This window comes from Zonotrichia leucophrys, chromosome 6, assembly GCF_028769735.1.
Source record: "Zonotrichia leucophrys gambelii isolate GWCS_2022_RI chromosome 6, RI_Zleu_2.0, whole genome shotgun sequence".
In the NCBI taxonomy this organism is placed as follows: Eukaryota; Metazoa; Chordata; class Aves; order Passeriformes; family Passerellidae; genus Zonotrichia; species Zonotrichia leucophrys.
This window is the reverse complement of record NC_088176.1, coordinates 8,188,402-8,215,361: the sequence shown is the minus strand read 5'-3', so window position 1 is coordinate 8,215,361 and position 26,960 is coordinate 8,188,402. Positions and strand designations below refer to the sequence as shown.

The 26,960-nt window shown below is 47.9% G+C and overlaps 1 protein-coding gene across 1 annotated transcript; it reads left to right on the top strand.

The window, feature by feature from the left end:
• The first annotated feature begins 9,935 nt into the window (after window positions 1-9,935).
• Window positions 9,936-12,148, top strand: ADRB1 (adrenoceptor beta 1). The gene has a single exon (XM_064716535.1). It carries the CDS (start codon window positions 9,999-10,001, stop codon window positions 11,277-11,279), a length of 1,281 nt encoding a protein of 426 aa, XP_064572605.1. The 5' UTR covers window positions 9,936-9,998; the 3' UTR covers window positions 11,280-12,148.
• Window positions 12,149-26,960: the final 14,812 nt, after the last annotated feature.

Sequence of the window (26,960 nt, the reverse complement as noted above, 5' to 3'; positions counted from 1 at the left end):
CTGCTGTGAAAGCAGCTCTGCAGCTGCCTTCCTGTGAGTGAGGCACTGGTAGGCTTTCTTCACTCCATCCAAATACCATTTTCAGTACCATTGATAGATTATTCTACTGGAGAACTTTTGTCCTCCATGAGACCTGGTTAAAATTAGACAACAGGATGAAAGACTTGAGAAGACAGGTTAGAATCATCATCATCAACATCATCACTATCCTCATGCTTTGCAGTTATTCCATCAGCATTAATTCCTGCCATGAATGGACCATACAAGCATGGCTATAATATATGCTATGTAGCGGATTTTCGGATTTTCCAATGCAAGTGTTTTGATTCCAGTTTGAAATATCAATTCCTTGCTTTTGTCAGTTTCAGCTCCACAAAGTTCATTAAAGACCTTCATCTTTTATTTTCTTGCAGGCTTACAACATGAAAAGCAAAGCAAGCACACCCCAAAAGCTCAAGGGAAAAAAAGTCAGCCAGGAAACAAACAAGCAAAAAACAACCAGAACATAGAGCATTTAAGAAGGACCTCAGTTTTTCTATATGTAAACCTCAAGAGTTTTAGGACAGTGTGATTTTTCTGGGGAGGGCATCTTTGCCACAAGACTGTGTTTGGTGTTAAATAACCAAGAGGATGACTCAATTCTTCCTTAGTTCACAGTAATGAGGTTATAGAGAAACTTTTGTTAGTGCTACATATTCTGACCTGGTAGGACAGTCAGGTTATTATGGTGTTGCTATAGCATATTTTTCTAGTTTTTTTTACACTACTTCACGGTGTTTCTAAAGAAACTTTGAAAACTGAGACTAAAACCTCTTTTCCCTCATCTGCTTTTTAGGACTTGCAGTGGAATATGACCCAGTAGGCAAAATGTTACTCATTATCAATTATTCTAGAAGGAAAATGGTTTGGCTAACAAAGCCTTTAGAATCATGTTTATATTTTCAAAGAGCAAATAATTAAACAGTTTGCCACAGTAAACAAATGCTTAACTTTTCTGAAGAACAGAGAATATGTGTAATGTTAAGGTTGTTCAAGCTTTTGTGAAGCAAAGATTCACTGCATCAAAGAAGTTGAAAGGCAATGGTGAAAGCAGAAACTGGAGACCATGACACAGGACCCACAGGGTCTGAGATGAGCCACAGGCTAAAGGGCAGTCACTGAGGCCCAGATTCATCCCATTTAACCTCAGGCACTTAAATGAATTGGCTAATGTAGGAAGCTGAGCTCCCTCATTAGACAGTGTAGAGAAAAAAGCTGCTTCAAAGAGAATTGAAGCACAGCCAGAACTCGCATTTCTCTTTATTACATGTGAGAGAAGTTTAAACCCTAAAATTCAGTGATGCTCCTAACCTGAGACCTCGCTTAATTGCATGAAGTTACTTCCCAGCCATCCCAGACTCGAGTCCAGCTGTCTCCATTGCAGCCTAAGTAGCTCTTGCTGTAATGTATGTCCATTCCTTTTCCTCCTGTATCCAGCAGAGAACAGTTTATACCTCTCTCCTTTGCAGGAACATTTTACACTGTCATTGTGTCCCCTTAGTGATGTCTCTGGAGTAAACAAACCCAGTTCTTTCAGCCTTTCCACTCCAGCTCCAGTGTCAAGGCCTCTGCTTGTTCTCATTGCTTGCTTTTGGGATCATGCCACCAGGCTCACATATTTCTAAAAGTTGGCACCTAAATGTGGACACAGGCATTGCCAGTAGGCCAATGCCAGGTGTTTGTTTGCTACTCTATTTTCAGTAGAGCAGAGGGATTGCTTTATGTCTTGCATGTATCTCCTGCTCCAGGTGGTTGTGCAAGCACAGCCATGGCTCCCCAGAGGCCTTGCAGCATGTCAGGATTATCAAACCTTTTCACTGAGACAGAAACAAGGGCCCTGGCCCCTTAGTCCTGCTCCCACAAGAATGTCTTTTCATGGCATGGTAACTAGTGCCAAGAGTAATAAGAGCAGGAAATGGGCATAAAGAGGAAAAGACAAGTTCATTGCAAGCAGAGGCACCAATCCCACAGGCCAAACACCAATGGAGATGCTGGAGTTGCCTGTAACAATCCAACCTTGCAAGGTTCCTTCTGGGAAATGTCATTTCTCCTGTCTGTCCCTTTGAATCCCTTCCTAACTCTTACCTAATGAATGTGATTAAGTCTGCAGGAGGGCATTTCTGTACCACAGGCCAGATTCAGTCATTCTCCCACCTTACTCAAAATACCAACCCCTCTGTAGGACAACTGCAAGTAGAAACTGAAGTAAAAAGTTGACAGCAATGCCAACCCAGTCTCCAAAAACATGTGATTTCAGAAACAGTTGGATGAGAGGACTGGGGAACACTGCGATGCCCTAATGTTCACATCAGAAACCCTCCTATTTTCCTGCCAGAAGTGTCTCTCATGGCTTGGAGACTCATCCTTTGGGGAACAAAAGCAATGCCACATGATATGGTTTGCAGTGATCCATGGGTCCTGTGGACAATGCATGAGGAACAGCAAGTAAACAAAGACATCAGGAAGGCAAAGAGCTCAGAGAGAGCCCGTGGCCTGAAATGTGTGTGCATAAACAATCCCCCTGAATCATTATGCATAATTAATGTGTGAAAAGTCCCAAACTCATTCCTGGACAGTCTGTAGAATAGAAGGATAAATAAATCATAAGGAACAAGGTGTTTGCTGAGTGACAACAGCTAAGCTAACTACAATCTTAGCAGTTTCAGATTGCAAGTCTGCAGTGAGCAGCCTGTGGTTACTGTCAAGAACAGCTTGAACACAGGGGTGCCTCAATAACAGCTTTTCTATTTAAAATAGTCATAATATTCTGTCTATAGGAGACCTTTCAGATGAGGACTGCAAAGTGGTTCACAGCTATTCAGACTCACAAAAGCCCAGTGAGAGCAAAGAGAGTATTTATTAGATACAATTATGGCTTTGTTACTAATGCATTACAAATTTGTTGGCAGATGCAAGATTTTGCTACTCAGATATGAGGGAGTTATATGCATTAAGTCTAACTGCTAATAGAGAAAACCTTAAAAAAATAGGTTAATCTCCTTTTTTGTCTAAAAACATTTTATATAAAAAACAGGCATATCAAAAATTTCTTGCTAGAGTCCTTTGTTACTTGGTCATGAATGAATTTAACTTGAAGCTATATTGAGGTATTGGTATATTACTAAATGTCTGGTTGATTGAAGAGAATGGGGGAAAGAGAGGTCTAGTTAAATGACTTCAAAATTAGGTTCTTACAATAAAAATTGAGATAAGACTCAATATTGACTTTGCTTCATCAGTCATTGAACAAAACTAGAAGGGAATCTGACAGGAAGGCTCACTGATTAAAGGGTCACTTCAGTTTGCTTTTTTTTTCCCTAGTTAAAACTACATTTAAAGACCACAATTATTTTACTGAAAGTTGTAGATATATAGCTTAAATTCTGACCAGATTTCCAAAAGTACAGAACACATGTTTATCCACTTTACCTCCAGGAAAGAGGGGAATGCTGAGCACTTCACTTTACCATACCACGTGTCTGTTGCCAAATGCAGACTGAAGAGATATTTCCCAATAGGTGGTACCTAAAAGGGGATTTGCCATCAGAAATGTTACTTGCAAAGCTGGAGTATCATAATTTGATTTATAATTACAAATTGATAAGCAAACAGGTGAAAAGTGAGGTAATTTATCGTCATCTTACAATGATTTTATGATACACTAAATAGATAAAAAAAGGTGCATGCCCTGGTCCACACCTACAGAAAAGCAAAAGATGCAGAGGTGACAAAAAGCTTAATCCAAAGAATTCATTTCCACCAAAAATGGTCAGTAGAGGTGTCTCACAGCCAGTCAGAAGAGGTTATAAGCAGCAAATGTGTTACTGTAAGCATTGCTTTAACCACTGGGAATGTGTTTAGAAGGATCCACCAAAGCATTCCAGCATTTTCCTTCCCCACTTGCCAGAGGCTCAGCTGGTCTGCAAGTCTATCAGGGAAATACATTAACTGGCAAGGGGTGACATCACCCATGTGCAAGGTAGGTGCAACTCAACAACTTATTCTGTAATGATTGAAGCCCGGCAGTTTTCACTCTGTGACAGGCATTGACTACATCTGAGGCTGATGTTAAGGAGGTTTAAACATTTTCAGCAGTTTCCAGAAGCAGGTATCAAAGACATTTGTCAGAGAGGTATAAAGCAACAGGTTAAGGAAAAAAAGAGCAACACAGAATTAAAGTTGTCGCAATATATTTTTCCAAGATTATTTTTAATATTTATGTTTTCTTATGCTACTTGATAACAGCCTTGCATGGCTCTGCAAGACCCCCATGTAACACTGATGCATCTTTTATTTCTTCCTCTTTTAGCTAATTCTGTATTTATTTGCACCAAATAAAAGCAGTCGCTGAAAAAAACCTGTCACTGAATATTTTAAACTGCCAAAAATATAGCTTTGAAAATTAAAATTTGCAATTCAGAATCTCCCAAACCTTCTAAAAGCATTCTTAATGCCACAGAAAAAGGAACTATTTAACTTTTTCACATGTAGTGATACAATCTCAGCTCTTCAGAGATCTTTCCCATGGCACTGCCCTAAGTTAGCATGAACCACAACTGACTTTTCTTGCTTAAAAAAAATCCAGAAAGTATTTTCTCGCAGTGGGAGCCCTAACCCATGTCCCTACAGAACCCAAGGCCTCAGTGCTACATCTGGAGACACTCAGCCAACAGCACTGGGCTGACCAGACCTCTAAATCAGCCTCAACCATCACCCACCCTCACAGCCAGCTGGAGCTGACCCTCAGCCATGCTGCCCACATCAGGCTTTTGCCATTCAGAACAGAGATACAGATTTCTCACACATCCAAAAACACTGAATGAGTCTTTTTGAACATTCCAGTCACTTATGTGCTTTAGTTGTCCATGATGTGAAGAGGAAAGAAATGGTCTCTGAATTCCACATTTCAGCACCCAGCATGGACACCCAAATGCTGCTGCTGTGCTTTTTCATCGAGCCCACACATCAAGATGTGTTTTTAAAGCACCAGGTTTTTTCCAGGTAAAATGTGAAATGGAGTTTCCCAAAGCATGCTACTGTCATCCTATGGATGGGTAAGCATCAGGATGGAGAAATAAGGCAACTTCTTGCAGCCAGCATGCATTGAAGCAGGAATAGACTCACATGAAACCTCAGAGGACTCAGTCATCACTCCTCTGCTGTCATCTCTGACCACAATCTCTCTGTATAAACAAAGCCTCTGGCCACTGCAGGGTTTGCTGGCCTGCTGTAAAATGTTTTGCCACCTCTCTCACAGGAATTGCTGATGCTTAAAAAAGAGGCAGCCTTTTCTCACAGTGCCAGTGCCTCTGTAGAGGAGTTGGAATGTCAAGAAAGTATGGGGGCATGCAGACAGGAACACCCAGAAACTTGAGCAATTGCAGTCAGTTGTAATCTGAATTAATGAGCACACAATTATTACTCCAGATTAATATTAGCCTGGAAATAAAGTCCATTCTGGGAGAATTGAATGGTGTTGGTCAAACTCAGCCTTCTTCTGAATTTTGACTTTTTAGCAGCAACAAAACACAGATATTAGGAGACAAGAAACATGACTTGTCTGCTCTTCAGCACTGTTTTGCTCAGTGTGTGAAAAAGAGACATAAAGACATATTGCATCTCTTTTATCACCTGAAGGGAATTAATGAATCAGCATGATTGTAAGACAGTCTTCTGATGACAAAAACACTCTGTACAATGGCTAGGTTACAATGACAGGGATTTCCAGAGCATCAGAATTTATTTATGTGTGTTCAGATTGGTTTGGGGCTTTTCAAAACATTGATACGCGCAGTCCTGTACATGCTAACCATCACATCAGCCACAGCTCTTGAGTGAACAGGAATTAATAAGCATTCACTGCTTGGGACCCCCGAAGTCAAACTCAGGGCGTGCTTCATCCTAAGGTAGCTCATACTTGTAACAGCATCCCCGTGGAATTACAGTGTCACACACACAGCATAGGGCTGGAAATTCTGTTCTACGGTACCTTTGCTTTGTATTTTTCTGATATTGTTTAACAGAAATTAACTACATGCAGTATTTGGAGCACTGTCACACGTGCTCAGGAGATAATGTCAATGGAATTGTGCGTTGTCACAGGATAACAGCCTCCTGCTGCTGCTGAAATGCCAAATTGAGGCTGAGGCATTTATGGAAAATAAACGTCAAGTCAAAGCCAAGATGTTTATTTTAAAAGCAAGAGACATGGATCTTGTGGCAATGTTCCATCATGTCTCTATTTCTCTAACAACAAATGTCCAGTGTGAATAGAGCCAAGTGGTGACTTCTTCCCGGGCCAGCAGGGAGAGGGTGAAGCCTGATCACTTCACATGAGGATTCTCAGAGTGGTTTCTCACCTCCTTTCCTGCAGGTTTTAGTCAGCCGTCCAGGTAGCAAACACAAAATGATTTACCAGATGCATGCTAAGTTTGCTAAGAGATTAAGGAAGACAGCAGGAAGAAAAATGGACAACAAATGCATTTTTAATTTGCTTTTAGGTGATTCTTTTTCTCCAGAGAAGGAATTACAACATGAGGCTCACTGAAATCAATGGGAGGATTTCCAGGCTTCTCAGTGGACTTTGCCTTAAGAGAACAAATAGCTCATGTTTTTAGAGTGAATTATGTTAATAATAGTGGTCCCTGAATTTGATTCATGAAGGCACAGCTGGACCAAGACTGGGCAAGGAAGACAAGATCTTTGTCTAAGGGGCATGACAAGGCAACACAGAGCTCAGAGCAGCCCTGGAGATGCAGGGATGGCTTACAGCAGAGTGGCAACAGCAAATCCACTGCCCTAGCTACTGCAATGATGGAGGAAGGGGTTAATCCCAGTGTCCAGCACCATTCCCAATCTCCTGCCCCACTGCTGGTGCTGCTGGCAGGGACAGAACCCATTCAGCAGAACATCTTGGAATCTGCTTTGCATGGAGGGAGGTGCACGAAGACAAGCTGTAAGCTGTGCAAAGCATCTCAAAGGACTGGGTTTAAAAAACACCCACATAGCTCACTTCAGTTCCTGAAATGCTGAGGTTTCACAGCTCATGCCAACAGGGTGTCTCAAATGTGATACATTTTAGTTCTCATCAGATCTACCTGCTGCTCATTAAAAGCCATGATTCGGAGAGCAAGAAGAAACAAACCATTTCAGTGCTGTAAGCTCTTCTCTTGACCTAACAGAACATCCTTAAATAGTATGCAAATGAATGGAAGTATTTAAATCATGTTAAAGATCTGTCTGAAATAAAAAAAAAAACCAAAAAACAACAACAACATCAACCAAAAAAAAAAAACCACCAAGGAAACTTGGAGTTAGAGGAGATTTGCAGAAGGTAATGCTCTGAAAGGGGTTAAGCCCACAGTGAACATTTGGCTGCTCTGTGCTGCAAGGGCCAGAGGGATGTTCTGTACAGAATTCGTAAACTTGCTTATTTTTTCCTTTGGAGATGCATTGTTTCCCAAAGACATTCTGGCTCCAGCTCTGATCTGACATTCCAGATTGATGTGTGTAGAACCAACAAAGACACAGAGAAGCACCACACAATTATGTGTCTTCTGCTTTATTGCATACTTGTTAATAATTTCCTTTAGTGCTCCAGCCTTTAAGCTTATCTTCTCTTATGGTGGGAAGAGACCTCCTGCTGGAGATCTGATAGGATAGCTTGATAGGCAAGGAGCTGGCATTTTATTAGTTTATGGTATTTATTAACTGTGTAAAGATATTACAGCAATAATGGATCTGGACAGATGACAGATGGATGGTGCTCCAGGAATAGCAAGTAAAACAGCTGCAGGGTATCCCCACCACTGCTTCAGTGTCATCTTGGGAAAAATATGTAAGATTTTATCTGAATTTTTTCTGGCTGATTTTATGCTAAAATGGACTGTACGCATTCACAAAATTCATCCAAGCATCTCATCTGTGAAGGTTTTGGTGCAATGATGCACCATGGGCCTCGTACTTACTTTAAGTGTTCCAGCTAAATGTAGAAAAGGAAAAATTGTTTCTATCCCACAGCTCCACTAACCTGGTTTCATATTATTACTTTTTTTTGTTTTTTTAGGTCCGAATTACAAGTAGCAGACCTGGGCAAATAGTCCTGGAAACAACTGTTCTGCTTTTCATTTGGCATAAGGTCTCCCTCTGTTCCTGAAGATGCCATGCCTCCTTCCCTTCCCACTAAAGTGGGTCATGCTTTGGTCCAGCAGATGACAAGCAGCAAAGCAAAGTCCATGGGAACATGAGGGAATGGTTTGCCAAGCAGCAGGTCCACGCTGGTGTGTGGCCTTTAGTCAGGGTTAAATAAACAGTGTGTAAATAAATAAATAATTTTTTTCCCAGGTTGCGACCTTGTAAATCAAGCCTAAGCCTAGAAGGGATTTTTATGGGCCAGCTGGAGCAGCAGAGCAGTCTTAGCAGAATAAATATATAGGGGGAAGAAAATAACTGTGACTTCCAGTTGCTCCCAGAGAGCTGTGGGGAACATTTGGTGCTGCTGTAAAGACATGCCAATGATTTAAAAGGCAGGAGAGAGGGGACATTGTTCTCATTTACTCAGTGGTTGCTCCACATTATTTTAAGAAGTTTAAAACAGTAAAATGCAGTCTTACAGCTTCAGAGCAGAAGAGAGAGCCAAGCAGGTAGATGGAAATATAACCAAACAAGTTCTAGCAGCAGGTTTCACAGAAGGGGATGCGACCTGGGCAGGGATTTGCTCGGTTGGTTATCTGAGCATTGCAGCCTCCTGATGTTTCACGTACTTTACTGCTCATTACCAAACAATGGTACTAACAGCATTAATACTCAGAGCAGACCCTAGATTTCGTGGCTTTGACCAGGCTGTGTCAAAGATACTGCAGGCATTTTTAAAAGTCCAGAGAGATCCGTTCAGCACAACAGAGAAAAGCCAGAAAAGGGAGCTGTGGCTCCCACCTCCCAACCCTGCAGTGGCTTGGTCTGGCAGGGCTGGAGGAGAAGGGGAAAGGAGGATTCAGAATGGGGAGATGTAGGGGACGAGCGGCAGCCGCAGTCCCTGCACGGAGCTGGCAGCATCATCCCTGTAAGCGGGTTTGACATGGGGGCTCCGGGGCTGCCCAGGCTGGGAGAGGAGGCGCTGGGGACAGGGGCCTTGGGAACTCGACAATTGTCCCTGATGGGGACATCCAACGGGAGGGCATCGCAATAACTTTCCAGTGGAGAGTGATGCAGGCAGTGCTGGCAGATTGCTTTTTCCCAGGAATAACTGTAACTTCTGCTCCAGAAGCCGGTAGGAGCCCACCCTGCCCGTATCCCCTGCCTGCCCTGCGGCTGCCGGGCACAGACACCCCGTGCCCAGGACAAGGACACCCCGTGCCCGGGACACCCACGCTGCCGTGCGGGAAGGGGCTCTGTGCCCGGCAACCGCGGGGCACGCAGAGCAAACACGGGGATCCGGGCTGGGTACTGGCAGGGACAGGGGCAGAAACAGGGACAGGAACAGGGGCAGGGGCAGGGACAGGGGCACGAACAGGGACAGGAAGAGGGGTAGGGATAAGGAAAGGGATAAGGGCAGGAACAGGGGCAGGAACAGGGGCAGGGATAGGGGCAGGAATAGGGACAGGGACAGGGGCAGGAACAGGGGCAGAAACAGGGGCAGGGACAGAGGCAGAAACAGGGGCAGGGACAGGGGCAGCGGTACGGCCGGTGCGCGGGCGGGGCGCTTTAGTGCCGCTCTCTCGGTGCCGATTGGCGGCGGGCGGCGCCGGGGCGGTGCAGGGGCGGTACCGGGGCTGTACCTGGGCGGTACCGGGGCGGTGCAGGGGCGGTACCGGGGCGGTGCCAGGGCGGTGTCGGGGCGGGCCCGTCCGGCGGCGCGGCGCGGGGCCATGCGGCAGCCCCCGGGCGGTGGCAGCGGCGGCGGCGCCGCCTTCCTGCCCGCGGCGCGGTGCGGAGCGGCGGCCGGAGCGCCCCGCACAGCCATGGGCGATGGGTGGCTGCCTCCGGACTGCGGCCCCCAGAACCGCTCCGTGGCCGGGGTGACGGCCGTGCCGCCCGGGAGCAGACAGCTGCCCGCCGCCGAGCTGTCGCAGCAGTGGGCTGTAGGCATGAGCCTGCTGATGGCCCTGGTGGTGCTGCTCATCGTGGCCGGGAACGTGCTGGTGATTGCGGCCATCGGGAGGACGCAGCGGCTGCAGACCCTCACCAACCTGTTTATCACCTCGCTGGCCTGCGCCGACCTGGTGATGGGGCTGCTGGTGGTGCCCTTCGGGGCCACGCTGGTGGTGCGGGGCACCTGGCTCTGGGGGTCGTTCCTGTGCGAGTGCTGGACCTCGCTGGACGTGCTCTGCGTGACGGCCAGCATCGAGACCCTGTGCGTCATCGCCATCGACCGCTACCTGGCCATCACCTCGCCTTTCCGCTACCAGAGCCTCATGACCAAGGGTCGGGCCAAGGGCATCATCTGCACCGTCTGGGCCATCTCTGCCCTGGTCTCCTTCTTGCCCATCATGATGCACTGGTGGCGGGATGACGACCCCCAGGCGCTGGAGTGCTACCAGGATCCGGGCTGCTGCGACTTCGTCACCAACAGGGCTTACGCCATCGCCTCGTCCATCATTTCTTTCTACATCCCCCTTCTCATCATGATCTTTGTGTACCTGCGGGTGTACAGGGAGGCCAAGGAGCAGATGAGGAAGATCGATAGGTGCGAGGGCCGGTTCTACGGCAGCCAGGAGCAGCCGCAGACGCCCCTGCCCGCTCACCCTCACCACCAGCCCATCCTCGGCAACGGCCGGGCCAGCAAGCGAAAGACCTCCCGCATCATGGCCATGAAGGAGCAGAAAGCCCTCAAGACTTTGGGCATCATCATGGGGGTGTTCACCCTCTGCTGGCTCCCCTTCTTCCTGGTGAACATCGTCAACGTCTTCAACAGGGACCTGGTGCCGGACTGGCTCTTCGTTTTCTTCAACTGGCTGGGCTACGCCAACTCCGCGTTCAACCCCATCATCTACTGCCGCAGCCCCGACTTTCGGAAGGCCTTCAAGAGGCTGCTGTGCTGCCGCCGGAAAGCCGACCGGTGGCTGCACGGCGGCGGCGGGGAGCTGGCCCGGCTGCCCGGGGGCTTCATCAGCACCGTGGGCTCCCCGGAGCGCAGCCTGGCCGGGACCTGGTCCGACTGCAACGGGGGCACTCGGGGCGGCAGCGAGTCCAGCCTGGAGGAGAGACATAGCAAAGCCTCCGACTCGGAGTCCAAGGTATAGGGGGGGCGTGGGGGCCGCGCCGGAGCGGGACAGGGGGGACAGGCAGGCAGGGAGACACGCAGGAGCGGAGAAAGCCCCGGCAGCTGCCCCATGGTAATGCTATTGCCGAGCGAAACGATCCCTGCCGTGGCAGGGAGAGTGCGGGTGTTTACTTAGGAATAGAAGCAGGTGAACTGGTGTACGACATACCTCATCCGAAACTACAGCAAACAGGAAAGCCACTGAGCGGACAGCAAAGGAAGCCAGCAGCCCATGCCGGGGGCAGCCGCCTGCCTTTGGGGGACGCGCTGTCACGGCGGGCACGGTGGCGGCAGCGCTCGGTGCCTGTCCCAGGACGTGCCGGTGGCCGAACCAGCGGGTACCCGGTGCTGGCCCAGTTCGGCTTCAGCTGGGGTCTGACACCCCCGCCCGGCCCCGGGGCTCGTCCCCTCTCCCAGAGAGGGCACCGGGATTTTGGGGAGGCGCGGGGCCGGTGCTGCAGGTGCTCCGGGCACGGAGCGCGGCCGGCGAGACACAGACCTGCCGGCAAGATGAGTTTTAATCTCGGAGTAGCCGTGCTCTGCTCGCCTGCAGAGTAGCGGGAGGGAAAATAAGGAGCAGTGAGGAGCGCTGGTATGTTTTGGAAGGGGGTAAAACAACCCAACCCACACTCTTGTGCTTATTCCCTCTGCATCAGCCAGCAGTGAGTTACTGTGCTTATCTCCTTCGGCCAGACAATAGCAGTCAGGCTGAGAAACTTCTACCTCAAACTGTGCATATTGTACAGGGGAATGGACGGACCATGTTTATATTAAACAGCATATTTACATACCACTAATGGGGTTTTAGGACAAGGGCTGGGGAGGGGGGGTGAGGAACCTTCTGCAGCTTGTTCATTATAATTACAGATGAACGGGGGGAGGGGGGAGAATCCTGGCAACAAAAATTTACTGCACATTTTTTTTAAAAATGGCGACAAAGTCGTTTTTTGCACAGTGTTAAAGAGTTGTAAAGTTATTTGAAGATATTACTTGCACACACATACACACATGCAGATTGAAAAGGAAACGGAGGTTTGCGTAACACCGACCCTGAACCTGATTTCTGGTTTTGTCTGATCTGTTATAGTTTTATTGAGAGAGTGACTTTTTTAATATTATTTTTTGAAGGTACTGTAAATATATCCATATTATAAATTAAAATATCTTAAGAGACTTTATTATTTTTATTTTTATTTCCAAATGCCCACGTGAATCTGCTGTTATTTTAGCACTTGTGTGTCATTTCCATTTTTCTCTCTGTGTGTGTTTTATAACATATTTATACTTTGGTGCAATTTACTACTGTGTAAGTAATTGGTCTATGTGCAATAAATACCATTGCAGCACAAGCAAGTGTGTCTCTATAGGTTTTGAAACAATACCAACCTATAATGGGAAGAACAGCATTTGTTTTTCTCCAAAGATGGCTCAGATTACCAATACAACTTGATCTAATGGCTTTTCCTGACAGTGTTGTAAAAAACCTGTTTGAAACCCAGTATGGTTGTGTTCCTGTTGCAGTGAGGTCCACTGACTTCCCTTATTAATGGGAAAAAATTAATGGCTAATGACAAGGTGTTTCCACTCTGATAATGAATACTCATTTTCTTGAACTATTCCTTTCTGGAATATATTCTTGTCTTTTTTTCCCCTTTTTTCTTTTGTTTTTGTTGTCGTTGGAGTACACGGCTGGGAGTCAGGAGAACAGAATATTTAAGATTACAGAGGACGCTTAATTTGAAAGCTTAAAATGGTATTGAGTAGAAAGAAATCTCTGTAAGCATTACATGCCACCCCACAAGTGGGTCCACCTCATGCTGCCAGCAGGTCTGATAACTGAATGTTGTATTTTTCATTGATCTCAGTAAGGAGTTACAGTGAGCAGAAGGGCTGCAGCTTTGTGCCCCTGCTCTGAAGGTTGTCTTCCTTTACTGCTTTATGAAGGTGTGCTCTACCCTGTGGTTTCATAAAGTTTTTCATTACTGAAATGAATAAATGGCAGGCAGAGAAACAAAAAGACAGTGCAGAATAAAAGTGAAGTATTTTTTGGCTTTATTAAACTCAGGAGTATAGTTTAATTAAATATCAGCTCCCAGGAACAGCACTTCCCAAAGCGAGTTCTTCAGGGTGGTGGCTCACAGTTTGTTTTGGAAACCATTTGTTCATTTTTCTTTGTTTTCAAAGTTAAGGAATTTGTCCTTTGCAATTTCTAATGTTGAATTTTCAGGGGAAAAAAAAGTTACTCTTTTCAAGCAAATACAAAATAAAGGGACTGGAGAAGTAAATAATACTTTTCCATTGATGTCACTGGAGTTTGATGTGAGCTGTAGTTGATGGTGTCTTCCTTGGTAAGAGTGAAATGGGCTCCTTAAAATGCTGGGGTGACATCAGATCAGGAGCTAAGTGAAGTGGGCTTTGCCATCAAATAATTAAAAAAAAATCTGGTTTTATCTTTGATTATAGCAAACACAACAGGACCAAAAGGGTGCCCTGGATGGTGATGTCTGATGCCAGCAACTGCAGCAAGATGTTGGCTGTGCATGTCTGGGATGGGATGGGATGGGATGGGATGGGATGGGATGGGATGGGATGGGGAAACAGTGCTGCTCTCCTTGTGCATGTTGTGGATCACAGAGCCAGGGCAGGGCCAGGTCCCTGCCTGCTGGGTAGAGCAGGGCAGGATCCCAGCACCTGGCTGGGAACTGAAGTCACTGTCAAGCCCTCATCCTCAGCAGGGTGCTGGATCCTGGAGAAGCACAGGGCCTACTGCATGGAGCAGGACAGCCTGATGGACTTGGCTCTTCATCTCATAAATCAGTTCACACACTCAGTTTTAACTATCTAAACACTCCTGCCCTTAGACTTTAAAAAGTGGTGACATTTTTGCTTCAACAGGGTCCAGCTTAGGTGGGAAATTTATGGCCAGAACTTGCTCTGCTTGCCCTGCTGAAGAACTGTCCTGGGTGATGCATCTCCTGGACAAGTGTAATGGCCCTGAGGTAGGATGAGTTTGGCCCACTGACCTCAGCAGGGCCAGCTGTGTCAGCAAAGCAGTCAGGATTTGCCTGCTGTTGAATTTTTGCCAGCTGAGGACCTGCTGGAAGAGTCTGGAGGCTGACACGTTGAGTGCCTTCATAGACAGCTGAAGTAATCCCACTGGCAGCCTGCACAGGGCATGCCAGTGCATCCTGCACGGCGTGGAAAAGGCAGTGGCACAGTAACAGTGAGGACAGAGCAGGACATATGGCACACACGTGTGCGAGGAAGGAGAGGCTGCTGGCGAGCAGTCTGCTGTGGATCACACTCAGAACAGGCTGTTCTCTGCAGGGAAGAAGGATACTCTGAGAAGCACTGTGGGGCAGCTGAAATACTCCGGAGGCAGCCAGTCAAACACTCAGGATGAATATTTTTTTCTGACGAAAACCAGACATGGATTAGCAGTTGGAGCTGCGAGTCAGAAAGAAAAGGTGGTAGGCATGCGGCTGCACACGTACGTGGGCAGGAGAGCAGCAGCAAAGAGCTGCAGGCCTGCAGGGAAGGGAGACACAGGTAAACCAGAAATCCGCTCAGGGAAAATGTCCTGCAGCTGCCAGGGCCAGAATTGTTTGGCGAGGATGCCTGGAGACTTCCACAGGGAAGGCGCCTGATTCTCCAAGGCGCCGGCCACGCTCCGTGCAGTGTTTGCTCAGCACTCCTGAAAAGAAGGCTGCTTCTCTCCACGTGTTTGGATGGGACTAGATCAGGACTGGAATCAGTTTTTTTTGTGCTCAGGGAAGTGGAGGCTGTTTCACACACACAGCAGGCTCTGCAGAAGGACTCCCCACCAGCGAGAGCTGCACAGAAGCCCTCCAGCAAATCCGCTGCACTCTGAGACTGCAGCCCTCAGCATCCACTGTCTATAGCTCCAAGCAGAACGGAACTATGTGCAAAAAAGTTGGCTTATGATCTGAACTGTGCATTTGACAGCATCAGCTGGGTATTTGAGTTGCTGCATGCACTGGTTCTTATAGAGATGCTGCTTTTCCTCTTGGATATCCATGTGTCGTCGACTATAAGGACAACTTCTTTACTTCTTTATCAGCTTTTTTTTCCCTAAACACTATCTGAGGCTGAGATTTTATTAACAACCTTGAAGTGGCTATTTTGCAAACCTTCCTTGTACTGCACACTTTCCTAATTTATTGTAATTTCCCGTCTGGTGGAGTGCACTTACTTCCTTTATGTAATATATCAGCTGCAGGCCTGGAAATTGGGCAGCTATGAACTGAGAAGAGCAGACTTTCGTGGGGCCAAATGCGGTCAGGCATCATTGCCACTGGGAGCAGAATTTGACCTGATAATCTAATCTCATACGAGACACTATCTCCAGAAAAGTATTGTCACCAACAGCAAATGACCTCTGCTAATGAAGCTGGAGCAATTAGTCCTATTTAAAGCTGTCGAGAAAATGTTAACTGCTAAACAACAGTTAATGCTGGATAGTTCAAATAATGAGTGTTTTGTTTGCTGGTGTGTGTTAGGTGATGTGTTGGGAAATAATTATCCTTTGACTAGCAGCCAGCTTTGTACTAATCAGAAAGGAGAAGTCATGTTCTGTTTGAAGGATTATACCTAAAAATAGTTCTGTTACCACCACATCAACGAGCAAGATGAAGCAAATTCGCGGCGATGTACACGCCTTGCTAACGTTTCACTTTTCCTCCTAAAAACTCATTGTTCAGCTGGGACTTTGTGTTTGGCTGTGTCAAGAGCACTAATGTGATCTCCTGCAATAGCACTAAGCACACTCTCCCCATGGAGCATTACCCTATGCACCACTGACTCGCTTTCAGGCCCTGCCAAATTCCCAAACGGCCCAGGAGGAAGTAAGGATTCTTTCTCTCCATACAAACAATCACACATAATGTAAGATCAACAATATTTTTGGACAGTCATGTGGCAGGAGAAATCGATCTGAGATGTTTGTGTGCCTGCCCATCCAGCCAGGAGCAGCTGCCCATGGTAACAGCAGGTGATTTATCCCTGCAATTCAGTAACTTCAGCCTGCCAAACTCTGCTGGGAAAAGTGACCAAGATGGGAAAAGGATAAAAAAGGTGATGATGGTGAGCAAACACAGGATTGGCAATGAGAAAAGGAAAACTGGGGTATCTTTGGCCATGCTGTGGGTGTTGCCTTTTATTGGTAAAGTGTAACTGGTTTGGAGAGGGATGCACCAGGCCGAGGCACTGTGGAAACACAGGTTAAGAAGTGTGTGAGGTCAGACATTCCATGGGGACCATGCCACCAAAGACTGGCAGCTGAAATATGCCCAAAAACATTCCTAGAAGTTTTTCTTGTTCTTTGTGGATAACAGCAGAGACTAAAGCACACCTGAGCAGCTTTCAGCTGATGCAAAGCCACACGGCTTCCTGGCCAGCCATGGGCACATGGGACCCCTCAGCATCTCCTCCTCCCCTCCAAGTGGCTCCAGCTGAGTTTTGTTGGACCTGGAGCCATCCCCCATCCTGGAGCCTCCCTCCTGTTCCGTGGTGCCAAGCAGGAGGTGCCCCATGGCCTCGGGGGTGGCAGTGCTGTGGGCAGGTGCTGTGGGGTGCAGGGTGTGCCCGTGCTGCCCCGGGCATGCTGGCACTGGCTGCCAGCCATGCCCTGCCCTGACTCATCCTCTGTCCTCCCAACCAGCCACAGAACTGGGCCTGCTGTGCTGGAAATGGAGCAGAGTTGGGTTTGTTATGTAAACTGGTGATCAGCTTCCTGGTTTACCAAAACCAGCGGCTTGGTACTCACATTTGCTTCATAAAATAACTTTATTTCTTCCGTGCCCCACTCAGCTTCCAGGTTTTTAATGGTAATGTTTGCCTGCTTGGCCTTAGCACCCATCAGCACAATTTTTTTTTGTCTGTGCCCTGGCAGCTGTTTGAATCCAGATGTGAACTGTAGCAGGTGCTGGGCAGTGTCTAGGTTTGGTTTTACTCATTCCTTTCATGATTGATGCTCAGAGTTATTAATGCTGGCTGCACCAGAGTGCAAAATTCCCAGACAAATAGGAAATGAGTCCTGACCTCCAGGTTCACAACCTAAAGAAGAAAACTGAAGCTTACCATTTGCAGACTTTTGCTATTGGCATGATTAGCAGAGCATCTCAGATGTAATGGTGTACCCTTCCCATCTGATCCTGTGTAATGCACCAAATCCTCTTGTCCTTAATGAGATTAAATGAGGATTTTTTTACTAGTTCAGTGCCTTAGCCATTAGCAACTGTTGTGTGTCTCTAGGCAGTGATGTACCTTTGCAAGCCTGGCCCAGTGGCTCTCTCTAAGCCATGATATTTGGCTTCTTCCTACTAAAATTATTTTGATAATTGCTCTTAAGCTCATTGGCACAATGCTTTGAAAGGCAGATCTAAGTGTATACACCAAAGAAGCAAACAGAGAGGCTAAAGGCCTCAAAATCTCAGCAGCTGCTAGGTGTATAAGTATTTCAGCTACCAACAAGGCATTTTGCAGGGCCAGGTGAGTGCTGCAGCCCCCTTAAAACCTGCAAGCTGCCCTCCCTCAGAGGGGGACCCTGCCACTGCAAGGAGCAATTGCAGGTGCAGCACAGTAGCTCATCACAAAACATTCTTCCAGTGGTAAAATTTGAACAGTGCTTTGCTGCCAAAATTTAGATACCTCTTATTAAGAAGAAGGAATTGAGAAAAGCAGTTCCTAGTGGGGAAGGGAGAACAGTGCTCAGGGTTAAAGTTTCCACGTGCAGATGGAGAGCCCTGCCGTGACTGGTCCAGCAAAGGTTACAAACACCCTGGTGATGGACAAATGCCATCCACCACAGCCTCCCTAGGGACACCCTCTGTGCCCCCATCACCTTGTGTGTGCCCCTCTCACCTGCCTGGGTGTCAGCAGGGACCTCTCAGAATCTCTGCTGCTCAGAGTGACTCTCAGATATGTACAAGTCTCTTTTCCCAACCCGGAGGTCAAAGAAGGAGTCAGGATTCTTCTGTTCTTGTTCTCAAGGTTGTTTATTATTTCTTACCTATAAAATTCTTTCTCTGATCTGCCGAGGTCTGTCTGGCAGGTCGGACAAAGGCACACTGACCACCCTCAGGGCTGTGTTACCTTTTTATACTAAAAACTATATATAACTGTATATTATTTACTGTAACTTCCCAGTACCTATCACCTATGTTAGACAGTGAGTTTCTACCTTAAACCAATTCAAAAGTGCCAGCATCACCCAGCACATGGAGGCTTGGAAGAAGAAAGAAGAAGGACAGGGTACATCCAAATTCCTCCATCTTGGGACCCCGAGCCCCCATTCTAAAAACCTCAAAAATCTATTTTTTGCCCTGTGACAAGCTAACTATTATTCTACTTAAACTCTCTTGACTCATAATTCTTCATATAAAGGTGGTAATTTTCTCCATGGGTCAAAATCAAAGTCACAGGTGTCTTTGGCTTGGTGCCAAGGTCTCTGAGCCCCCTGGCAGGGGCTTGAGCCATCCAGGACAGCCAGAGGGATGTCCTGGCTTCCAGCAGGGACGCAGAGGTGTCCTGAGACACAAAGGTGAGTGTCAGCCTGTGCCACCTCTCATTGTGCAGCAAGGGAGGAGTGCTTCCTCTCGGGCTGCAGCAGGTGAGCTGGGAGATGTCCTGCAGAGCTCCCATTGTTCCACAGCCGCCTTCAGCCAGGACTGCTGTGTTTGTCTGCTCTTCCCCTAAATGCTCACTTGGGAGCTGTCAAATAAAATCTCAATTAGCTCACTTAGGAGGTGGTGTGGGCTGTGCTGGCTGGCAGGCAGCGCTCACTGGCAGGCAGCAATCCTCCATCCTCCATCCTCCATTCTTGATCGTCAATCCTCGATCCTCCGTCCTCGATCCTCCATCCTCCATCCTCAGTCTTTGATCCTCAATCCTCAATCCTTGATCCTCAATCCTCCATCCTCCATCCTCAATCCTCAATCCTTGATCCTCAATCCTCGTTCCTTGATCCTCAATCCTCGATCCTCCATCCTCGATCCTCAATCCTCCATCCTCGATCCTCAGTCCTCGATCCTCCATCCTCAATCTCCGATTCTTGATCCTCAATCCTCGTTCCTTGATCCTTGATCCTCAACCCTCGATTCTTGATCCTCAGTCCTCGTTCCTCGATCCTCAGTCCTCGTTCCTCAATTCTCAATCCTCAGTCCTCAATTCTTGATCCTCAGTTCTCAGTCCTCAATCCTCAATCCTTGATCCTCAATCTTCGATCCTCAATCCTTGATCCTCGATCCTTGCCGGGAGCAGGCAGGAGGGTGATGTGATGTTGGGACCTGCTGCTCACATACAGCCCCACCTGAGCATCGCTGCTACCCTGGCAAGTTCCCGTCCCCAGACTGGGACAGCCACACCACCAGGCTGGATCTGACACGGGAGCATCTCTGGGGATGCTCACAAAACAGCCTGAGTCCAATACTCGGGATTTTTGGAGCTTTTCTCTCACGTGCAGCACAAGGCAGGTGCAGTAATTGCCAGTCACAACAGGTGCTGTAGCAGTGCTCTGAACCACCTTGAGAGCATCCAGGGGAGAGGTTTTGTTCCTGTTTCACTGCCAGGCAGTTACCAGCTGGTTGATGCCTGTCTGTGGTTTTTAACATCAGCCTGTCCAAGCCAGGGTTAGTGCTTGTCCCCTCTCCTCCCCAGCCCTCAGTTTCCATTCCATGTCCTGCTTCCCAGGCTGGCTCTGCTCCCTGTGCTGCTGCAGGAGCAGTGAGCTCCTTGGCTGGGAGCCAGCCCTTTCAGACAAGGTTTGTTTCAGCTCACCCAGCAGGTTGCACAAACAGGAGTAACAATTGGCACAGGAAGATGCAGAGTGATAGGTTAGGGGTCATCTGGTTTGGTCGCAGCCTTGGTTTGGATCCATCACTGTGGTCACCAATCTCATGTCCAGTGGTGATGCTGCAGAAGCTGAGACCCAGACCAGCCCTCTCTGGCCCATTGTTTTGCTTGATCAGTGCTGAAAAAAGAGGGCTTGCCACCCAAACCTTCCCTCCCTTTCAGAAGCTGCTCTGAATATTCTATTCAGAGGCATATTGACTAAGCCATTAAGCTTCTCACTGTATGTGAAAAGTCAGTTTTGGTTGTTTTTTGGGGTTTTTTTGTTTTTTGTTTTTTGTTTTTTCACAAATACTGGTGCAATAGGGAAAAAATATTTAAGTCTGATTATTTCGAAGACCAGAGCATGGAGCACGGGACAAACTTTTGACAGAGGCTGGGACCAGGGCAGCTAAGAGAGTAACTCTTGTGAGTCACAGCACTAAACTGTCCTCAAATGCAAGAGGGTGACATGGCCACAAGCCAGGGACAGTGGAAAAATAATTTCCCAGGAAGAGCAGCTCTGTTTGCCCAGAGTGTATGTATGAATCCCAACACTCATGGGCACCACTGAGCTGTTAGGGGCTGGTGAGCAAACCCCGTCATGTGTGTCTGCTGGTGAATGATGTTTAGCAGCTTTTATTCCTGCACACTTCACTTATGTGGGAGCAAGGAATGTGGTGATAAAAAGGCTGGAATGATTTCAGTGCTGGACAGTTTCCATTAATACATTTCTCGTTATATAACGCTGCCATCGCAGTACAAAATCCAGTGAGGTGCCTTTAGGAAGGTGGGACTTTTCTCCATAGATGCAACTGGGGAAGTGGGGCTGTAGAGCAGGCTGGGCTTTGATCAGATAATTTTTAATTGCACCGGATGTGTTTGGGCTATTGCATGGTATGATTTTTTTGCCTGTAGGTTATAAGGCACCTCATAAATTAAAAGGTTGAAGTTGTCAAATGCATGCCATTAGCACTCCAAGCAGATAATCCTTCCCATGGCCTCATCAGAGTCTATCTCAGAGCCTGTCTCCAGATAATGGCCTGGAAGAAGAACAATGGTGCTCCCAGCTCCCAGGGGCCTCCACTCTTCTGTTCTGTGCTTCAGAGAAGAAAAATTATCATTATCTGCATGGCTCAAGCTCTCTTTGAAATGCAGTTATTTTTTACTCATACACTCCCAAGTATTTTTTATGTGATATCAGTGAGAAACTTGAAACCCCCTTTGAGAAGAGAAAGATTTCCTGCAGCCCTACTACTAAAGAAAATGGATAGATCAAGTAGTAAAGTTCAATGACTTACTTAGCGTTAAATAAGAAAGAGAATAATGAATTGGATTTTGTGTGCCTGGCTTTCCTCTGCAGGGAGCAGTCAGGCTAATGGATTTTCATTGCCTTGTGCTTCTGTTCATCAGCCTAGGTGAGTTCAAAACACTCTTGCCTTTTTATGTTCTCCTTTCCCTGCCCACTTGTCACAACTTCAAGTATTTGGAGATCAGCACCATCTTGACTGGGGAGGAAAACACAGGGTTAACCCCCTGCACCCAGTGATGACTTTTGGCTTCAGGGGCATCTGTATTTTATGCCTGGTGGCTGCAAGTAGACAATTCCTTACCTAGGGTGGACACTGATTTCCTACTATTATGAATTCAGGGTGCAACGTCCTTCAAAAAAGACATTATTTCCCCACTGGGTTCACCAAATATTTGTTGGGTCTCCAAACCCTCCTCTTTGTTTAGAGGATTTGCCAAACACGCCGTAGGGCTTTTATTGGGGAAGGAAGGGAGGTGGCGGAGGAGGAAACGATTACAAAGCAATTTAACATAAACAACTTTCTCCTCTAAACTCTAGACGCAGCCTGGCAGGGAAGAGGTTAAAGCTAGGGGTGGATGGGGAGACTCTTAGGGCAAAGTAATGAATGGCAAATTGAAAAGCCCAGGGAGAGGCACAGGGGAAGAGATGAGCTGACCCTGCGTGGGACCCCAAAGGGACTCTCTGGCTTGCTGGAAGCCCTCTGCTGCTCTGACCTCGGGGTTTGGACCTGGTTCCTCCCTCAGCATGCCAAACTGGGGGATGCTCAGACAGGAATTCTGCAGAACTGATTGGGAGTCATATTTCAAAGGTGAACCTGAAAGGTTTCTACAGAAATTGCTGCTTCCTGCCCCAAACCTTTGGTGGGTCTGCCAGCGCTGCCCAGCGCCAGGGAGCTGCTCTCTGCCCACTTGGAGCAGGATTTCCGTTTTCCTACCAGCCTTGGTGCCTCAGGCTTTGTGGTCTGTTTTTGTCTGAGTGGGAAATGCATAATGACAAACAGTTTAAACAACTTATGGTACAAGGAAACTCGCTGGAGTAAAGCACAGGAGTCCAGTTTGTTTCCAAGGAAGTGATGCACCCTCCAAAAGCACTCCACTCAAGCACTGACATTCCAAGTGCAGGCTCATTGTGGCCATCCTCAGCCTTCAGCCCTCAGCTAGGCTGGGGCTCAGGCACAGCTGAATGCCTGAGGTTCAGGGAAGGTCTGGCTGTGGGAGCTCTCCTGACTCTTGGTTTGCCTGTATGGGTAATTCTGGTCATCCTGGTGCTGGGAAAGGGAAGCCCAGGAGCCACAAAAGCCACAGAGGAATTCTCTTGTTCTATTTCCAGCCCTGCTTTTTAAGACACAAAGGTTTTCAGAGCAGATGCATTTCTGGAGCTTATCTGTGTGAATATTTGACTGCTTATCCAAGCAGAACAAAAACCTTCAAACCTTCTGAGGTCTATCCATCAAGAGCCTTATCTCCCCATGTCACAGTTTGGCTCCTGGCTGCTGCTGCTTGGAGCCTCCTCCTCGGAGCTTCCCATTCTCCCTCTGTGCTGCTCCACAGCATTCTCCAAGCCACCCTGTGGTCACAAACCCTCTGCCACTCCAGTGGTGGTCCCTGCACTGCATGCAGGAGCAGCTGTGCAGCTGCATGCTCTGCAGCCAGCCAGCATCCTGCTGGGCTGCATTTGTGCTGCTGTGCCACAGCCCAGGGTCTGCATCCCCCCAAACACACAGAGTCTGGGGTATGGCCAGAGCAGAGCACACTGACTCTGCCTGCTCCCCCAAAATGAGGAGCATTTGCCTTTTTTATGGGATATTAATGGAGTTTGGATAAAGGGATGCTGTCTCCTCTATCTAAGGTTCCAAGACTGAAATACCCAAGGGGAATACTTCTAATCCTCTCCCACCTGCAAGCTGCTGGTCCCTCTGGCAGAGGCACCACTGGCATGAGGCTGCTTAGAGATCTCAAGGAGCACCATAAAAACCCAGGCAAGCTCTGCTCTTGCAGCTGAGCATGGAACCTGAGCCCCTGGGAAGCACCAGGAGCATGGCAGGAACACAGGAGAGGCATCAGCATCATCAGCCATGTGGGAATCCCTGGCCAAGCAAAACAGCCAGCCTCAGTGCCCAGTTTGTGCCCTGTGAAAGGAGAGTCTCTGCAGTGCCTTGGGACCAGGGCCACAGCACTTTTCTTGCTTTGAAGCTGAGCTGGCACAAGAAGTTGTCTGCAGCCATCCTGTCAAAGCCACGGCCAAAAACAACAGGGTGAGGGCTTTGGAAAGAGCCACCCATGCATAGTGTCACTGATTTAGGCTGGGGACCTGGCTGGCCCAGGGCTTGAGAACAGCTTTTATGCAGGTCAGGGGCTGAGATCCTGTGCACCAAGGGGGATCAGAGACTTGTGCTGCTTGGGGCTGCCTGGACCCAGCCCAGATGGAGACAACCCTCAGCCTCAGGGTGGCTTTTTCCACCAGGGACCATTTTCCTGTGGCCCTTTTCACAGGAGACTGATGTGTGGGTTGATTTTGCTCTCCTCCCTGTGGTTTTAATTTTTTCTCTCTGTTTTGATGGTCAGAGGGGTAAAGCTGATTCCCATCTCATATAAAACAATGAATCAGTCTCAATAAGAAGAGGCGAAATGTACTTTTTATACTGTGGTGTATGATAAGCTATTTATAAATTTCATATCACTGCTGGATCGTTGTCAGGGTTTAAAATAAAGTTTTAATTTAACCATAGTTTTCCAGTGCTGACAGATATGATAAATACATTTTTTTTCCTATAAAACCTAATTTCAGCAGTGTTTTGCAAAAATCATTAGAAGCTAAGGATCATTTCCATGGGTTTTTTTTTTTGCTTTGTTTTTCTCCATGTTCCAGTGTTTAGTTTAATGTTACATTCCATTACAGAAAAAAAAATGTATTTGTGGTAATTTGTTCTCCAAGTCCTCTGCTTGAGAGATAGAAGGATTTTGCTTGAGAAGACCAATGGAAAGGGGTGTCAGCTCATTTAACAGAGGTCTTGGGGCAGCTGCAGCACCTCTCTGGGGTAGGACCAGCCCTCAGGGCGTTGCTGCAAAGCCCACGGGCAATTTCACAGCGACTGAGCAAATCTTGGCATCCCAGGCGACCCCACAGGAGAGCCAGGAGGGCGCAGTGGGGCAGGTTTCATGTCTGGAAGGTGAGTTTGAGAGCCAAGCCCTCCATCTACAGGAGGGTTGCATTCCTGTTGCATCCACCGACGAGCTGAGTCCCTTCAAAATTTTTCTGGATCCTCTCCAGATTTCCTGCTTCCCCATGTAAACAGCTTTGAGGAAGATGCCTCTTTCTGCAATCAATCATTTTCATTCTGCAGTAAATAGCTCTTGCATCAGCCACCATTGTGTTGGTGGTGTGAAGGCAGCACAACAGAGCCCTACCATGTTGTGAGGTGAGTGGGTCAGGTACTGTGCTGGAGCAACAAAAACACAGGGAATGTTGAGCAGGAAAAAAAAAGCTTGTTTTTAAAGTGTTTTAAAGCTGCTGTCTGTCTTCTCAGCCCTGCAGTTTGCAGCCCATACTTCTCAGGCTGCCTCCCTGACAGACAAACAAGAGATGAAGCTATTTGGGGAGCAAGTCTGTGCTCTGCAGACATGAAAACACTGACACTTGTATCTATATGGGCTGGCCTTTGTCTGTGAGGAGCTTCCAGAGGCTGAAAACACCCAGGAAAGGGACATGCAGAAGGGGAGAGAGGTCTTCTTCTGGTGGGCTGTCATGTCACCCAGGCTGCTTTCGTGGTGATGCCCAGGGGATGTCATGGTGATACCCAGGGGATATCATGGTGATACCCAGGGGATGTCATGGGTGCAGCCTGCTGTGATAATCCTTTCAGTGGGAACAGGTGCTGGGGGATAATCCTGCTGTTTCTCTTGGTTATGGTTCTCCTCAGTCACTAAGACAGAGCAAACAGGATTATCCCAGCAGTGACTCAGGGGGTGAAGGGTTCGGTGCTGCGTGCCTGGGCTCTGGGGACATTTGCTTGCCAGGGAGGTGCTGGCTCTGCAGAGCTGCCTGTCCTGCTGAGGGCAGCCAGGTGGGCTTGGCTGGCTGCTCCCGAGGCTCTCACTCAGACTGGCCCTCAGGGATGAGGGCTGAATCCCAGATGCAAAGCTCCTGCTCTCTCCAGCTCTCCCAGGAGGATGCCTTCCCCAGAATCCCAGACAATGTGGGATGGAGACTGCCCACCTGTGCATTGTCCCAAATCCTAGCAGGAGCTGGGGATGACAAGGGGTGGCAGCTCTGTTTGGCTGCCAGATTTTCTCTGGCCAGGAAGGTTTGAGGCACTACAGACCCCCTGTAGGGGGTTCACAGTGACCCAGCCTGTCCTGAGCCTGTGAAACTCCTGTGCCTGAAGCTGTAAGTGCAGGCTCATCCCCCAGCAGCCTTTAATGTATTGTCAGGTTTTGTTTTAAATCCCTGGGGTGCTGCACCCATCCATCCCCTCTCAGCCCAGCTCCACTGCTCTCAGACCAGCCTGCACCTGCTGATTGTCCTTGCCATGCAAAGCCAATGCCTCTCTGCTCTCTGCTCCCATTTCACCACCCCTGCACCCTGGTGACTGTCCTTGCCATACAAAGCCAATGCCTCTCTGCTCCTATTTCACCACCTTTTGCCCTCTGATAACAACCTCTGACCCCCCCTGTGATTCCCTTCTCCAGCAGAGGAGGAAGGGCACGTGAGGTTCTTGGAATCAGCCCTCACAGCCTCCGTGCACAAACAACTGCTCCCCACTGCTGGCTGGTTTCAGGGCTTCCCTGAGCCCTGATTTCAGTATCAGCACAGCAATTGATCTTGGCTTCATAGTACTCTGGCAATCTGGGCCCAAGGCTATATTAAATGGAAAGCTACAAAATAAACATATGTGTGCAGCATATGGACACTGAACTGCAGGAGGAGGAACCAGGGACGTGCAGGGCTGGTAAAGCTCCAGCTTGCAGTTGTGCTGATAAGGCAGTTTCCAAGAAATTGCCCAGCCCTTCAATTCTAGAAGCTCTCTCTTCCCAGGTCAACAACCCTCTGTGGACTGAATCCTGGTGTCACTCTACAACAAACACAGGCCAGGCTGGACCTCCTGCAGGTGGTGCAAAAATGAGAACCTGTGTTGCTAAGCAGGGGTCCAGGCACCCTCTGGCACAGGAAACCAAAACACACTATGAGAACCATGTTGGTAACTCTGGCAGTCTGGGAAAGCACAAGAAAATGTGCTTCAACCGCATTCTTCTTTGGCTAAACCTCCTCCTTGCCTGAGAGGGATGAAGGTGGTGTTGGGGAGCTGCTGCTCCCCCTGTGCCAGCCCTGGGCTGCAGTGCTGCCACACCTGGGCTCCCCACAAGCTCTCCCTCTTCTGGAGGAGCACTCACTCCATCAGCTCTGCAGCCAGGCTGCTCCAGCTCCTGCTCCCTGCAGCTCCACACCCTGCTTTTGTCCAGCCTTAACTTCAGACAGGAGAAAAAGCTTTTTGGAAAGCAGATT

Excerpts from the sequence above, each read along its gene's own strand:
- ADRB1 (XM_064716535.1), top strand. The coding sequence starts at position 9,999 with ATGGGCGATGGGTGGCTGCCTCCGGACTGCGGCCCCCAGAACCGCTCC.